Source organism: Cupressus sempervirens, chromosome 7, assembly GCF_028749045.1.
Source record: "Cupressus sempervirens isolate cs-2001-9-10 chromosome 7, ASM2874904v1, whole genome shotgun sequence".
Lineage (NCBI taxonomy): Eukaryota > Viridiplantae > Streptophyta > Pinopsida > Cupressales > Cupressaceae > Cupressus > Cupressus sempervirens.
In genome coordinates, this window is record NC_143124.1 from 741,687,453 (window position 1) to 741,706,512 (window position 19,060).

A 19,060-nucleotide genomic window follows, 5' to 3' on the forward strand; every position below is an offset into this window, starting at 1 on the left:
TGTACCTAAAAATCTGTGTACAAGTATAGACAATATAAAAAACAAATTTATAAAATCAATAAATTTGTTTCAAAAATTTAAAACACAAACTTTTTTATTAAAAAAAGACAATTCAATACCTGATTAGCAAGGTCTCCTTTTTTCTTTTCACTGTCTTCCTAATCAATATATGAATTATAATCTCTATTACAATTCTTTTATAAAAAATTTAAAAACTAAATATAGGCATAATTATATTTAGAATATATAGATAGATAGATAGTTTTAGTTTTAGTTATATAGTTATAGTTATAGTTTTAGTTACAATAATATATTAAATTAACTTAGAATAGAACAAATCTATAAATCATATATATATTTTATATAAATCTTTTAAATATATTTTATAAAAATAAGCAATATACCATGCAATATTACAAAGGCATTCTCTAAAAATAAAATATATCTCTAACATTGATTGTTTTAAAAAGACATGATCATTTAATAACAATAAAAGTTAACTTAATATATAAACTATTTTACAAATATAATACATTATTTAAATTTTAATGCCAAATATATATGAGTGTTTAAAAATTCTAAATTTAATTTTTAATGAATATGTAGAAAAAAAATCCATTTCATTCTTCAAAAAATATTTAAAATTAAACTTTTAATACAGATGCATGACAATTAAAATTTAATATTTATAAATAATTCACTATTTAATTTTTTTAACTTCACTTTCAAAAATAGAAATATCTAATTTAAGCGATGCATATTTCATCCTTTTTAAACTTCATTTAAGCCATGCATATTTCATCCTTTTTAAACTTCATTTTTAAAACAGAAATATCTAAAAATATATAATTTAAGCCATGCATATTTAATCATTTTTCAACTTCACTTTCAAAACAGGAATATATAATTTAATGCGTTGAACTACTTATTTAAAACTACACTTTTTAATAAAAAAGTAAAAAAACAAATTAAAAAAATCATTAAGAGAAATGCAGGTTTCATGACGAGAAACTCGTTTCGTCCATCACAACGGGGAACGGGGATCTCCCGTCACGTTTTTGACAACATAGCTCTATCTCTCCCTCGTTATGTCTCCCTCAAAATTCCCTTAGATCTTAGATCTATTTCTATCTCTACGTCTCTATCTATCTCTATCTATATATAATATTTTCTTCCATCTTCTTTCTATATATCGATCTCTATCTATATCTTCCTCTCTCCTCTTTATACGTAAACAAATTTCCCTCTCTATCCATCCATCTCTTCCCATCACCCCTTTTCATATACCTTAAATCTCTACATCTCTATTTTTCTCACACTATATCTCCCTATATATGTATATCTATTTTTTTATCTCTTCATCTCTCTACCTGTAATTTATCTCCCCCATTTTAATGTTCATTTTGTTATCTCTTCATCGCTCTATCCATAATATATCTCCCACCCTTAATCCATCTCCCCCATTTTTGTCTCCCAATCTTCATATTTATTTGTATATATGTACTTATCTATATATGAGGTCTCTCTATCTATCTAATTATTTCTGCCTCCCTCCTCCTCTTCCTATGTATCTCCTTATCTCCTCATCTCTCTATTAATCCATCTCACTATCTATATATTTTTATTTATCCCCCTTCTTTTTTATCATTGGATCTTTTTGATCTCTATCTTCCTAACTCTCTTTATCTTTCTCTTGTCCTACACCACTATCTATCTTCTCCTTCTTTGCCTCTCCCCCTCTATTTTCATATCTCTCTTTCTAAGCATGCATCCCTCTCTCCATTCATCCATATGTGTTTCTCATTATTTATCCATCTCTCTATGCTCACTTTGTATATCTACCACCTATCAAATGTAATTGACAAAAAAAATGATTGACAATTTTGACTTGTTTTACAATTTTTGATGGATCATTTATAACAAATTTAATTTTTTTTCAGAATTTCTATGTCAAGTTTGGAAGGAAGATTAATATCTTCTTATTATTCATTGACACAACAAGCTTATTGGTTGGAATTGAATTAAACGTAACTTCTCTACTCTCAAATTTTAATAACAATCCAAATTGGCAACCCCATTAAAGGAAAAACACTAACATATTGTAGCCAAATTTGACATATCTATTTCAAAATTTAATCATCATTGATCATTCCTCTATTGAAAGCATTTTAATACTTTAGATAACAATCCAAATTGATCACCCAGTTCACTTGAATAAAAATCAATAATGAGATCTTATTTTTTATAATTATTTTTAATAATAAATTTTTGAAGGAAATTGTCCTATGAATGATAAAAAAATGTAATATATTTTGCTAAGGGTGTAATTATACTATTTGATTTACACATATAGGCTACCTCCTCCAAGTACCAACATCAAGCTACAGGCTACCTCCTCCAAGTACCAACATCAAGCTACAAGTTTTCTATAGAAAATAAGAACGTGGATGATTTCAAGGAAACATTTAATAGACAATATAATAAATTATTTTAATAATTTATATTAAATTAAATATTATTATTATTATAAAATAGTATCACGTAATGATAATATAAAAAACATAATAATATACTTTATATATAAAGTTAAATAACATATATATAACCATTAAACATATAATTAAAGAAATAGATCTCATCCATGCCAAATCAATTGTTTAGATTATCAAATATTTCTTAATGAAAGACATATAAGCTTGCCTTTTATAGTGAATGTCAGGCTTAGGGTAAGCATGCTAATTGATAGATTAATTAAAAGACCTTATGTATTGAAAATCTAGCCATTTCATTTTAATGCTTCACAATTTAGGGCTCATGGATTGGGTTGTACGATTTTCAATGTTTTTCGACCCCAACATGGTGCATTTTAACGTATTTTCCAATGTTCCATATTTATTTACATTAACATATTTTCATATTTATCAACAAAGTGTGTTATTGGAAAAATCTCCTTGTGATAAAAGAGATGGCTAAACTACATAGTTAAAATGACAAAATATAGCTACTTAGAGATTTAAATATAATGATAATATTACTATTCTTTTTTAACATAATAATAGATTGAAATTCATTTCCACAAGAATATCAAAATATAGGAATATTTTAATTATACATGTATAAAAGTTTGATTTCTATAATATAGTATAGGTATTGTTTGAGAAAAAATTAAAATTGCTATTAAGATTTAAAAAATAAAATTTAAAACTATTCAAATTAATAATAATAAAGATTAAAATTATATTAAAATACACTTCAAAAATATTTGAAATTTTAAAAATAATTATATTTTTTAACATAAGGTAGATTTTTTTTAAGTTAAACAATGACATTATTAAATAAATTTATATAATATAATGTAAAGTTACTAAATTACCTATTACATTATAATATAATTATTATTATAAATTTATAAAATGACTTTAAAAATTAACATATCCAATTTGGAGCCATGTCTGTTACATTTGTGTTCACTCAACCATGGCACAAAATCATGACAAAGCTAGAGAAAAATGATTTCTTCCATGCCGTTTCAAACGTGACTACAAAGACAGAAAGGCAGGAAACTATCCTGGAAATGAATTTCCCCAAAGTTCCAACTGTTGAAATTATCGGGAGAGACTTGCAAAGAAGTGATGAAATTCCCAGGAAAGCCCACAATCATTCATGTAAAGTGTAGTGAGATTGGTGAGGGAGAGCAAGTATCCTCAAGCAAACCTCCCTATCACCAATTCCAATTACTTCACCATAAACTATCAAACGTAAGAAAGTGGGTAAGGAGGTGGTTTCAAACTCTCAAGCAACTGACCATTCCAAATGGGTTTCGACTACATTAATAAGAAGGTGGTCAATTCAATTCTATGTCCATGACCACCCACCCACTGCTTTTTGACCTTTTCTTAAATCAATCTTATTAATTTCTTCGATATTAGATTGCTTTATATATGATGGAGCTGGCGATTGAAAAGACAAAGAGCACGAAAATGACAATTCAATGAAAAGAGGCATTAATGTCTATCCTAACCTAAACGTTAGAGGTGATGGCTTTTCTCATTTGCAGAACAATGAAAACATAAGATTAGATCTACATTTCAAATCATCTCAATGGTAGTCATTCTCTCTCTATGATTGCCCATCATTCGATGTAAAATTTATCTTCTTATATGAGGGAATGCCTTTGGCATAAAAAAATAATTAAAATTCACCATAGGAAAAATCCCAAATTATAACGTTGTTGTAGGAACGAAATCAACACCAGCCACATGTCATATATAGATACAATGATGCCATTAAAACACCATAAACAATGTAGTGAAATAATGTGAATTTAAATATTATAATAAAGATAAATGTAATTACAAATATTCTAGCATCTCTTCAAATTCCTCAGCGAGGGTGATCTACAACCATTTTTTGGCATCTATCATTAAAGAAGGGTTCAACCAAATGATGAAAATGCAAAATTTTGCTCATTCAGATATCCATCATAGGCCAAACCTCCTTCCTACACTATCGCTTCTATTTCACAATCTATCAAATATTCCACCCCTAAAATTGTAGAATTCCTCCTCTCACTATGGACAGTGACCAAAACATTTTTTCCCAGTAGACGAAACCCTTTAGAAAGCTCTTTCACTAGACTGGTCCCACCCAACTCCTCTACCATAATTGGAAGAAAATCTTAGAATTCTGCCTTTCAAGTTTCGTACAAAAAATTTTGATCCTAAGAAAGGATTGGAGTATAGAATGCAACGAAATGAAGGATTTTGTAACTCTACAACTGAAAAAGGATTAGACAATAGATTGCAGAGATAAATCAAGAGAGTTTTTTATTAAGGAAAATAGGTTTTGAAGGGTGCCTAAAACCCTTTACAAATCTAAATATTTTCAATCAAGTCTGCACAAAAAATACAACAACCCAAGGGTGAAATAGGATAGTTGTTATTACATCCATCGATGAATTCTCCAAGAAATCATAGACATCAATTATGAGGAAATTATGCATCATTGTCCAGCATCTGATATCCAGCCGCATACTCGAGATGATATCATCAAGAAAAGGTAGGCATTTTGAATTGAAAATTATAAAGCATTTTTAGTGTGTGTCCAAAAGAAGGTTGAGGTAACTTTACAACGATATTAAATAAGGCTTTTGGAGATTCGAAGATGAGTCAATTCAATGATACAAAGAGTAATTGAATTGTATTAAAACTCTGCCATTGATACTTCCTCTACTTGCACTGACAATTGGGTCATCGTCTAGCAACGTAGTCAAATTTACATTAATGGTGTGTTGACTTTAGCCCAAGTTAGTTTTCAAGAAGTGATGATGCATTGAACGACCACGATTTATTGGATGGTCATCTGGGGTTCTTAACCATTCTCTACCTTTGATGGAAAAGATCAACTCCTCAACCTCATATAGGGGAATGCCTTCGATATAATAAAGAGTTAGTTTAGAATCAAACATTTGATGTTCTTTTAGTATGTCCTTGAATTAAATCTTTTTTTACGCTAATTTTCTTATGTGCATTGATAGAAATGAAAGTTTTATTATAATTTCTAATTAATTAACAATCATTCAAAAATATAACAAAATTTGATATCTTGTATATAAAGTGAAGTACATACATCCTTAATTTAGAGAGCAAGTGGAATATTCTCCCTTATTACTATAAGTGTAATTGGACATTCTCCCTTATTACCAAAAGTGTATTTACACATTTCCTTGTCCAAAAATTAAATTGTTTTTTTTTTTCCCTTATTATTGAAATTGGGAGATGATGAGCATATATAGAGAGTTGGTTAGTTTAGAATTTAACATTTGATATTGTAGAGAGCGAATTTCCGCAATCCATAGTTATTCTTAGAGTGTTTCAAGATTCAATTGGGTCAAAGCTTTTTTGCATCAACATTTCAGATCACTCTTTGTTCTCCATCATCAAAATGGAAGATGGAGAACATAGAAGCAAAATGTATTATTATTTAATCATGTGCAATTTCAAATTAAACAAACATAGTAATATTTTCATGGTATACTTATTTCTATTAACAAAATGTTAATTAGTGTTATGATTAAAAAACTAATTTTCATTCGTATATTGTTCTAGTATGTCCCCTGAATTAAATATTTGAAGGATGTTATTTACTTATCTACCTTGATGGAAGCAAATGTATTATTATTTAATTATGTGCAATTTCAAATTAAACAAACATAGCAATATTTTCATGGTATACCTATTTTTATTAACAAAATGTTAATTAGTGTTATGATTAAAAAACTATTTTCTTATTTGTATTTTTAAAGAACATATAATATTGAAGAATAAATGTTTATGATAAAAAAAATTAAAATACAAATAAAATGGTATATTAGATGTACGAAATAAAAATTTAACTATGTTCAAAATATTTCTTCAATAAGTATATAGACACACACACAACACACACACACACACATGCACGCACGCAGCGCACGCGCACGCATGTGCACACACACGCACACACCGTGCACGCACGCACCCCACACACGCACACATGCGCACGCACACACCACGCACGCACACACACCGCACACCACGAGCACGCGTGTGTGCGCGTGCACGTGCACACATACACTAAACACACATGCGCACGCACACACGCACATACAAACGAATCAAAAACTAAATTCTATATGCTTAAAGTTTGGTTCAGCTCATATGTCATAGTAAAAAAAAATTAGACACTAGCATGTTTGCTAGGTGTTGAGCTACATCTTGACCATTTCAAAAAAATTAATATTTACATCCTTACAAAAGAATTAATGTATTGGAATTTAAAGTTACTTATCACGCAGTTGAACTTTGGTTCAACTTACGCATTTATCATGGTGAAAGAATAAGATTATAGCATGTTCCACTGGAAGTTGAGCTATACTTGTCTAATATTACATGGCTTTCTCTATGTACATCATCAAGGGTTTCAAATGTACAACACCGTCCCCTAGAAAGAGATTTCAAAGTTGAACCATTTCTAAATTAAAATGAGAATTGTGCAACATATATTTCCAATGCCAACTTCCACATATTGACATCTCATCAATTAAAGGTTCCATTGTACTAGACAAACCTACAACATCATTTATTCAACAAATAGTTAAAGCCAAAAATATATATACCTTTTTTGTTCTACACTAAATGCATGTAAAATAACAATCAGAAAACTAAAAATCTTAAAGTTAATACAAAACGACAAATTTGAAATGCTTTTATGGAATTTATTTGAAAATATATTACAACTTCATGTTTTAGCATGAAAATAACTTTTAAAAACATGAAATGTGACAAAATATTTTTAAAGATCAATTTTTTATTCAATAATAAACTAATAAAATGTTTCTTGTTAGTTTTATACACTTTGATTGTAAAACCCAACAAGTCATTAGCTCTAAATGTAATATAAAGTTTGTTTTTCAAATCTCAAAAGACATTTGTAAACCAATAACTATTTGTAGTATGCAAAAATCCTTGGAAACAACCAAAACCCTTTGCCAAACTATTCTCAATATTTGAATACTTGATTTAGCCCTTATTCTAACAAGATAAATTTACATGTCTACAACTATCCCCAATTTCCTCTCTTTTCAAGTAGAAATCATGAATCATGCAATTAAAAATTTAAACGTTACTAATGAGAGTAAGAATGAAGGTATTAGAAGGTTGCATCAAACAAAATAAATTATTAAAATGATAAAAGACGAAACACAACACAAATATTTATTTGGGAAACCCACAGGGTGGATGCAATTGCTCTTCTATTAGAATGTATTTTCAAATAAACAAGTACATATACAAAGAAGAAACCCTAGAACCTATTTCTATGTTCAACTTGTTCACCACTTTCTTCTTTCTACAAGTGCAATTCTCCTCCTTGTGTTGGGTTGTCAATTTCTTATTATTAAGAACTATGAGACTCCATAGGTGTGGAAAAGGTTAGGTAAAACTCTTCATGTTTTTTAGTGATACAACCACTTTTCATCAACTAGTGTTTATATTCTTATCGTTGAGGTTCAACACTGCCCCATGGTAGAACCTATCAATTTTAAAATTGATACATGTTCAAGACTAAAGTTTTCTTATTACTATGTTATGAGGGGTAATTTTGGTTCGTAAAACATACTAAAATGACTTCATGTAACGATGAGGTTTCCTCATAGATACCACCTCCATTTATATGAAGCTTTTTGTCTCACATAAGCTTAGTTTTAAAACAATAACAAATTTCTCATTCCATCTCTAAAACTTCACATTTCCCCACATTTCCCTTAATGATCTCCACGTGGATGCTTTACAAATAAGTGCCTCAAAATAGGAATTGGTAGTGCTCTATGTGCATAGATATATTTTATTTGACCTGAAAAAAACTCCATTGTCTCCAAAGTAATTCTCAAAACAAGTGGTGTTGTAAAGAAAAATTCAATGATGTCTTTATCATGTTAGAAACCTAATTATGTAAGAAACTTCTAATGTATTTGTGTTCTTTCAATGATTAACTCTATCTTGACCACTTCTTTCATAATACTCGATACTTTTCACATACTTTTCACCTTGATGATTTACATAACATGGTTCAATTATTGTCATTGATCGTAAACCATGTGACAACGATGGTCTTTTTGTGTTGCAACATATAGCGCTACTTCCATGAATGCTTCTCCTTGTTGTATAATTATTTATGGCATTGTAATCTAATCATTGCAACTTTGTATAAATAGAGCTCTTTTAAGGACTATTATTCCATTCTACAATTAAGGTCATACATGATTAGAATTTTGAAACTATTTTAAAAAGTGATATCTCATCATAAAATTGTAATTCTGTTAAAGTTATGACAATAGTTTGTGCAAAATGTAATAATGGATATCATTCACATGATAACCTTGGCATATCAAGCCAATCACAGTCACATTGGGGTTCATCCAAATTGGCTATCTGCAAATTGCAAGTGATCACACAAAACGTGAACAACACAAGTCATGCAAGGTTTCCACATATTCCTTGCAGTGATTGTTCACTAATAAACTCCTTGCAGGTTGTGGTATTTAGAGAGCCCAATACTCAAGGCACAGTGCATGTGGGATAAATATCCCACATCACTGCTCAACCCTACTCCTCCACGCACTGCTCGAGCAGTGCTCCCCCTTCCGCTTAGCCCAACCGCCACTACACCTTCCCAGTGGCACCTCCTCCACCTCCACTGCCCTGCTCTCCAAAGACTGCCACACAGAACTACCCACCACGTAGACCACCACAGTACCATGTGGAGACAATGTCAACCATACCTGCAACATCCACATTAGCATACAGTGCCCGATTAGCAACAACACACATTAGCTCGCCCGTACTGATATATAAGTGACAATATGCCAAGTCATCGATCCAGTTAGCTTCCACACAGACTATCACATTAGCAGCCATACTACATAGTCACATGTCACGTCAACATCTATACGACACATCATCAAACCAGCTAAGATTACTTGCTAGCATCATCTTTTTACAACATTTAATTTTATCGTGTTTGGCCGTCATCAGTGGCCTTTTTTATTTTGCATTAATGGTCGTTTGGATGTCATAATTAAGATATTGTTTTGCTAATGTCGTCCAAGTTTGAAAAGTCACTCCCTCACCATTTGTAGTTTTAGATTGTAATAACTTGGTCATCTGGGCTCCAAATTGAGTACAATGTTTTTTTAATCTCTGCTAAAATTTCTTAAACTTTTCAATGGTATTGTCATTTTCTAGTTTTGGTGCACGGATTTTGCAAAAATTCCAATTTTTGGTGACTGTACCTATTTAATCCTTCATTTTGCAACGTCAAAGGCTTCGTTTGGGCTCATCCAAACACATTTTCAGGTGCATTATTTTTTTAAGTGCATTATTTTTTTGTCTACTTTCCAAATATGCAATAATGTCGTAGTCTTGTTTGGGCAATAATATCACTTTCAAAAATTGGTCTTTTTTGGCCTTGTATGATCATTGTAAAGCATCAGATGTGATATGTCCACTTTTAACTCCAAATAACTATGCTACATAGAAAGACAATGTAATGAGTGTGTTAATGATGCATGGGTTAGACAAATATGTGGATGGTTCAAAAAAGAACCTGATGAGGATGATATTTCTCACACAAAATGGGATAAATATAATTCAATGGCAATAGGTCTCTTGAGAACACATGTTCATAAAGATGTCTTATATCACATCAAACACTTGAAAATTGTAAATGAAGCTTGGGATAAACTTGTTGAATTGTATGGAAAAGTGGATGAGGATATGAGTTTTTTGATTGAGATTGACCTTCTAAAATTGGAGCCAAGGAATTTTGACACAATCCAAGATTATCTCAACAAGGTCAACTACTATACATAACAACTAAAGGATTGTGCTAATCCCATACAAGACGCAAAGTTGATTAGTCACTTGATGAGAAATCTTCCTCCTGAATATGCAGCTTTTGTTTCCATTTACAATACTCATAAGTTGACTATAAGAAGTGCCTTCACCAAGCCTTCATTTGAACAATTTGCAAAAATGTTAATCTTTGAACACGACAATTTGATGACTATGGGAATTCTCAAGTCTTCAAAGTCCAAGGCTTTGGTGGCTAATCAAGGGAATCAAGGGAATAACAAGGTGGTAAGAATTCCAACAAGAAGCAAAAGCGGTGGAAAGCTAAGCCTCAAGATGAGAAACAATAATCTTATTCCTCACAACAAGGCAAGTCTTCTTTCAACAATAATAAGAAGGGGAACAACTTCAATAATAAGGAAAACAAAACATGTGCAAATTGTAAGAAGAATGGTCATGAAGGGCATGGACACTACAAGAAGAAACTTGATGAGTTGACAAACATAATGAGGAAACACAACATTGAATTGCCAAATGCCTACGAGGATAAGGAATCATCGTCCAATTCAAAAGGAAAGGGACAAGCTTTGGTAGCAAGTACAAATAATTCTGAGCAATGGGTTCTTGATTCAGGAGCTACACATCATATGGGTGTTTCAAAGGAGAATTTTTCCTCTTTGAAACCATCTAATGTACTTTACATCTATGTTGGAGATGGAGATGATACACAAGTGGAAGTTGAAGGAAAAGAGGATGTTGAGTTGGACAATGGAGTTTTCAAGGATGTTCTTTATGTTCCCAAGCTTAGTACCAACCTCCTTCCAATCTACCAAATCACTCACTATGGATTTGGAAACAAAGTGGAAATCCTTCCTGATTCAATTGCAGTGAAAAACCTTAAGGATGATTCCATGGTGGTAATTGGAAAGGCTAATGATGATACAAGACTATCATTTTTCTCAATTTGTGCCTAAGTCAACTTCACTTTCCTTGTTGACACACTCAAATTCACAAAGTAAACTTTGGCACGAAAGGTTTGGACTCAATTGCCTCTATCTTTAGCAACTTAGCAACAAGGGTATGATCAAGGTGTTAATGTTTTAGTGTCATTAGAAGTAAAACATTGATTATCTAATATACTGAGTTGTGCTTATAGATAAATTAGATTGTTGTTGATTATCATACCTACATGTATGTATACATAAGTGTGTGTGTTTCTATGTGTGTGTGTGTATTATATGATTAACAGCAGCTATCTAATCCACTGTTATCGGGCCTCATGTTATCGGGCTTCTTGTTAAGCACATAATAAAGTTGTTTTGTTTTGTTAAGCCATGCCTCCGAAGAGGCATGACCCTACGTGGCTCAAAGGCCGCGTAGAGTCATGACTCCTTACAAGATATATATATGAGCTGCACAAATCACAGGACGAGGACATCAATTCACGGCATCTCCAAAACCTGTGATTGGATAAAATACATTGTTTACTATAATATCATTTGCAAAACAATTCATATTCAATTTGTTTCTTCTATTCATTCACAATCTAAAGTCGAAGGAAGGTAGATCATGATCACCATGCAAAGCACTAAAGGAGAACATATATTCAACACAGTAATAATTCAAGTAAGGACATTCTCTGCTATCATAATTATTGTAATTGTTTTATGTATCAGAGATCCACAATTTTAACATGGTATCAAAGCTATTCTGATAAGAAAAACTATTACAAAGTAAAGTCTAAAAAGGAAAGAGGCTAAAACATATTATTAAAATGATGACTGATGTGAGAATAGAAGATAGGCTTGAGGGGGCATCAAATTTCTCCTCATGGAAAATCAGATTATTAATAATATTAAGAGAAATGGAATTAGAGAAAAATATTGAATCAAATTTACCCAAGCCTGAAAATGAATCAGAAAAAGTAACTTGGAAAAGGCATAATAATAAAGTAATGAAGATCATTATAGATTCAATAAAAGATCATATTCTTCAATCAATAGCTAATCTTCAAACTGCATTCAAAATGTTCTCCTCTATTCAAAATACATTTGAAATCAACAATACTAGTAGATTATTAACTCTAAAAAAAGATCTACTATATATAAAGATGAAAAATGGAGAATCTATAACCTCATATTTCATATTTCTTAAGGATTACTGAACTAAAAGATCAACTCGCAACTATGAAAAATCAAGTTGATGAAAAGGAGTTGAGCATGATTGCTCTAAGAGGTCTTCCTCTTTCATGGAAAACTTTTATTCGAGGTTTAAGTTCGCAACCCGAACTTCCTAAATTTGATGAGTTAAAGAATGAATGTACTCAAGAAGAATCCAGACTAGCTTCAAAGGACTAAGTGCAAATCAAGAGGGAGACATCCAAGCACTTCATGCTAAATCGAACAAGAAAAGAAAATTCAAGCATAACAAAAAGGAATCTAACAAAAATCACAAATCAAACAAGCAATGTGATTGGTCCAAAGTTAGATGATTTAAATGTGATAAAATTGGTCACTCTTATATGTTTTGCCCCAAAAAGAAGAAACTACAAGCGGCCTTAGCAGAAATTAAAGGAGAAAGTAAAGAGAAAGAAGAAAAAGAAAATTATGCCTTTTACTTAACCCTTTCAAGTGAAATAAATTCTAACCACAACACTTGGATCATAGACAGTGGAGCATCTCGGCACATCACCGGCTTTAAAGACAAATTTGAAACCTTCTCTAAACAAGCCTTAGAAGAAGTTACCATTGGAAATAACTCTACTTATCCTATTAAAGGAATTGGTTCCTGTTCAATACAACTAAATTCAGGAATTACACTACAACTCAAAAATGTTTTATATGTACCAGGAATCAAAAGAAACCTAGTCTCTATTTTTGGTCTTGTTGATCAAAGCTTCAGAATTACATTTGAAGAAGATAGAGTTCTATCTTGGCCCAAGAACTTTAATATTAAGAATGCCATTTCCATTGGATTTAGAATGGAAGTCTTTATAAGCTTTGTAATAATCAGAATCTAAACCTAACTCTTAGTCATGAAACTTCAAATTCCTCTTAAATTTGGCATAGGAGACTAGGTCTACCTATGCATTATCATCTATAGGGAAAATTGTAAAAGGTCTACCTCATCTAAAATCTGATCATTCAAGTATTTGTAATGGATGTGCATTAGGTAAGAATAATAAGAAATCCTTCCCTAAAAGTGACCATAAATCCAAATCCATTCTTGCACTAATTCACGCAGATCTATGTGGCCCTATGTCAGTTCCCTCTCTTAATGGGTGTCTCTACTATATAATTTGTATTGATGATTACTCTAGGAGAACTTGGATCTATTTTCTAAAACGAAAAAATTCATTTGAAGTCTTATCCAAATTGAAATGATTCAAAGCCTTAGTTGAAAACCAATCAGGACAAAAGATTAAAACCCTAAGGTTAGACAATGGGGTTGAATATATATCTGATATTTTTAAGAACTTCTGCATTACTGTTAGGATTAAGAGGGAGTTTTATGTACCTTATAATCCTCAATAGAATGGAATAGCTGAAAGGAAAAATAGATCTATAGTCGAATTAGCCAAAGCTATGTTGCATGATTAAAATCTTCATTATTCATTTTGGGCTGAAGCATCTAACACAACAGTTTACATTCAAAATTGATGCCCACACTCCATATTAGAGAATGCCACTCCAGAGGAAGTATTCACAGGCATTAAACATGATCTAAGTCACTTAAGAATATTTGGATGTCCAGTTTATATTCACATACCAAAAGAGAAAAGAACAAAATTAGAACCTTCTGGAAAGAAGGAGATATTTATTGGATATGGTGAAACCACAAAAGGATACAGGATCTACATTCCAGGTCAAAGAACAATTGAAATTAGTAGAGATGTGAAATTTGAAGAAGACACGGCCTTTGAAATCTCTAGTAACAATGATGAATCCATTACAAAGTCCATATCTGAAGAAGATCAACCTACAAAAATTGAGAGCTAGAATGATTTTGAACCTTCATCTATGTCTAGAGATTCTGAAAACATTAATAATAATAAAAAGAGACCTCTTTGGGCTAGAAAAATGATAGAAGAAAATCAAGTTAAACCAGATGAAGTAATTCAAGAAAGCAAAAGGACTAGAAATCAATCATGTTATGTTGCATTGATAACTAAACTTATAAAATCAGAACCTTCTAATGTTGAAGAAGCACTTTCAAATCAGTCTTGGAAAGAAGCAATGATTGAAGAATATAACTCTATATTAAAAAATGATGTATGGGATGTTGTACCAAGACCAAAGAACAAATTAGTTGTCTCTTCCAAATGGTTATTCAAAATTAAACATGCATCAGATGGCCGTATTGAAAAATACAAAGCAAGATTTGTAGCTCGAGAGTTCTCTCAGAAAGAAGGCATTGATTACGAAGAAACATTTGCTCCAGTTGCTAGGTATACTTCAGTCTGAACCATCTTAGCAATCACAACATCCAAAGGATGGAAGGTACATCAGATGGATGTCAAAACAATGTTTCTTAATGGCAAGATTAAAGAAGAAGTCTATATTGAACAACCAGAAGGGTTCAATACTTATGATAGAAAAACTCATGTTTGTAAATTAAAGAAAGCACTTTATGAACTCAAACAGGCTCCCAGAGCTTGGTATGAAAGAATAGACAACCATCTATTAAAGTTACAATATTCCAAAAATGAAGCTGACCCAAATCTATATTTCAAAAATGATGGTGATGATATGATTATCCTTGTATTATATGTTGATGATTTGCTAATAAAAGGTGAGGAACATCTCATAAAGAAATGCAATCAAGAACACATAGCATAATTTGAAATGAAAGACTTAGGGCTACTTCACTACTTTCTGGGATTAGAAGTCTGGCAACAAGACAACTACATTATTCTAAATCAAGGAAAATATACAATTGACATTTTAACAAAATTTGGAATGATGGAATGTAAACCAGCAGCTACTCCTATGGAAGTAAATCTACACAAATTGAAATATGACATGAACAAATCTGAACCTGTAGGTCCTACTTACTACAGACAGATTATTGCATCCCTAATGTATTTGGTAAATACTCGTCCTAACATATGCTATGCTACTCATGCCTTGAGTCAATTTATGTGTACACCTAAGAAGATACATCTACATGCAGCTAAATATATTTTGAGATACCAAGGGCACTATTGGAATGGGAATCAAATATGATAAAGTCAACATTGAACTTCTTGGATATTCAGATTTTAATTGGGCTGGCAGCTCTATTAAACGGAAGATTACTTCAGGATATTGCTTTAGTCTAGGATCTGGGATGGTTTCTTGGTCCAGTCGGAAACAAACTTCAGTCGCATTAAGTTCCACCAAAGCTGAATACATTGCATCTTCCTTGGGTGCTAGAGAAGCAGTATGGCTATGGAAGTTGTTATCAGACTTATTCAAAAGACATTTGAAGCCCACTGTGATTTATTGTGATAATCAAAGTTGCATAAAACTTTCATCAAATCCAGTATTTCCCAATCGCTCCAAACATATTGAAATTTTGTTTCATTACATTACAGACATGGTGAATCGAAGAGTCATTCAACTAGAATATATATATATATATATATATATATATATATATATATATATATATATATATATATATATACAAATGAGCAAACGGCTGATATCTTTACCAAGCCTCTTGCTAAAGTGAAGTTGAAATACTCCAGAGAAAAACATGGTATGATTAATTGTAATAATGAAATTTAAACTAAATGTTTAATTCATGTGAGTTTATGCTTCTATTTGATTACTTAGTAGCATCTAATATGTAATGAAAGGTGATGATCTTTCATGGACATATTCATTCAGAAGGAAATTATTTACAAGGTGATGATCTTGTAAATAATAGACCTAGTATCATGAACATCTCTAAACATTGCTTAAGTGCAAGTAGAGATCATGAGTGTGTCATGGACATCTCTAGACATTGTTTAAGTGCAAGTAGAGATCATAGGAAATATTTCATGTTGCTAAGAGATTCTAAAATTGTGTTGATTACATAATGATTTTGATTTTAATCTAATGATGTTTTACTTCTCCCTTGCTAAAGAGGGAGTGTTAATGTTTTAGTGTCAATAGATGTAAAACATTGATTATCTGATATATTGATCTGTGCTTATAGATAAATTAGATTGCTGCTGATTATCATACCTACACACACCCACACACACACACACACACACATATATATACTTATGTATATGTAGTAATGAATGTGTATTATATGATTAACAGCAGCTATCTAATCCATTGTTATTGGGCTCCATATTATCATCGACAAATATGTTAATTTGGGCCTCATGTTATCGGGCTTCTTGTTAAGCACATAATAAAGTTGTTTTGTTTTGTTAAGCCATGCCTCCAAAGAGGCATGACCCTATGTGGCTCAAAGGCCATGTAGAGTCATGACTCTTCAAAGTCATGACTCCTTACAAGATATATATGAGCCACATAGATCACAGGACAAGGACATCAATTCACGGCATCTCCAAAACTTGTGATTGGATAAAATACATTGTTTACTATAATATCATTTGCAGAACAATTCATATTCAATTTGTTTCTTCTATTCATTCACAATCTGAAGTCGAAGGAAGGCAGATCCTGATCACCCTGCAAAGCACTGAAGGAGAACATATATTTAGCACAGTAAATATTCAAGTAAGGACATTCTCTGCTATCATTATTATTGTAATTGTTTTATCTATCAAAGATCCACAATTTTAACACAAGTGTCTAACTCAAGTCAAGTATTCAGAGGGTGTATGTTCAAGTTATCAAGCAGGCAAGCATCCCAAAGAAAAGTTTGACAAGGGGAAGTCTTGGAGAGCACCAATTGTTCTTTAATTGGTTCGTAGTGATGTAGCTAGCCCATTTGCAATGCCATCACTTGGCACAACTTGCTATGTTCTCACCTTCATTGATGACTTTTCACACTACTCTTGGGTCTTCTTTCTTGCTGATAAGAGTGAAGTGCTCGATAAATTTATCACCTTCAAGGCTCAAGTTGAGAAGCAATCAAGGAAAGCCATCAAAATTCTCCATGTAGACAATGGAAGGAACTATGTGAACTCAAGACTTGTAGACTTTTGTATACATGAGGGTATTGATCTTCAACATTTAGTTGCATACACTCCAAAACAAAATGGTGTTGCAAAGACGGAAAATAGAACCCTTAAGGAGATGACCACTTGTATGCTAGAACATAAGTCTCTTGATCAAGTGTTTTGGGCTAAGCTATGTGTTGTGCCAATTACATCCAAAATAGAAGTCCTCATAAGACCTTAGATGGAGTTACTCCTTTTGTGACTTGGTGTGGAACACAACATGTGTAAAACACTTTCAATTGTTTAGTTGTCCAGCTTGGGTGAGGATACCTTGACAAAAATGTAAGGCATTGGAACCACAAAGCAATCCGTGCATATTATTTGGTTATCCTAACCATCTTAAGGCATACAAACTCATAGATCCAGAGACATGAAATTTTCTTTGATAGGAGTGTTTACTTTGAAGAGAATTGTCCTAGCTTGGCTTCTTCTACTCCTCCCTCTTCCTCCTTCATGGAAAATGATGACAGTGACTTGGAAGATGAAAGGTCATTACCCTTACAAGGTCCACAGATAGTCAAGGATATTCCTTCTTCATCTTCTTCCAGTAGACCTCGTTGGGCACGAAAAACACTTGATTCAGTGGGTTTATTGGTGGGGAATCCTTCAAATACTAGGAGGGCAAGGGCACAACACAAATCATTGCCACATGCTTATATCGCCATTTCTTCAGATCCACAGTCATTTAAGGAAGCATTAGGAGCTCCTGAATGGGATGATGCTATTAAGGAAGAGTATAACTCTTTCATGAACAACAACACTTGGGACTTAGTTCCTCTTCCTAAGGGAAGGAAGTTGGTTCGTTGTAAGCAGATCTATCAAACTAAGTTTGCAACGAATGGAAGTGTACCATCCCCTTTATCCAAGTCTTAGTTAACAACTAGCATAACATTGAAATACAGATACTACTTCACATTCATGAGAAGACAATTATAAAAGTTATGTTCATGTTAAACAGATTAACGGTTACAAACAAAAATATCACAACTAACTATTGAAGGCATCATCAATAAATCTAAATAGAGGATTTAAGGTTTCCATACCCTAAATTTTGAAAGCGGAATCCGCCTAGGGGACAAATACGACTTAGGCACAAATAGTAATACCACTATATCAAAATGACCAATACCATTTAGGGCATTGAATTCCACTATATCATCCCTGCCATTTCCTATTGCTAACTATGGCAATAAAATATAGTTAAAAGATACATTCAAATTCATTATTCACATAAATGAAAGACAGTTATAACAACCATCAAGTAAGCCTACCTCATGCATACAGATACATTTCATGTTCAATTGGAAAATCAACTAACTGTTTTCCAAATAAATTAAAGAGGAACTTATTTCTAAGCATTGAAGGGAATAACTAATTAAACAATACTAATTAATCTAACATATCTTCAACTTGAAATTTTCAAATTCATTAAAGTGAAATACCTGTTATCAACAGATATTTGAATGCATAACTTATCTGTCTTGTGCATGTCTTGGCATCT

At 31.9% G+C, this 19,060-nt stretch overlaps 1 protein-coding gene across 2 annotated transcripts in view; it reads right to left on the reverse strand.

The window, feature by feature from the left end:
- Positions 1–6,704: 6,704 nt before the first annotated feature.
- UGP3 (UDP-glucose pyrophosphorylase 3) overlaps positions 6,705–19,060 on the reverse strand; it is a 100,527-nt gene continuing 88,171 nt past the window's right edge. Inside the window, exon 17 of one of the 2 annotated variants that reach the window (XM_089792791.1) lies at positions 6,705–7,107. In XM_089792791.1, coding sequence (XP_089648917.1) covers positions 6,995–7,107 — 113 coding nt within the window. In that variant the 3' untranslated portion in view covers positions 6,705–6,994. Of the gene's footprint in view, positions 7,108–8,818; positions 9,320–19,060 lie in introns of those variants that run through there. The other variant, XM_089792792.1, reaches the window with a different exon arrangement.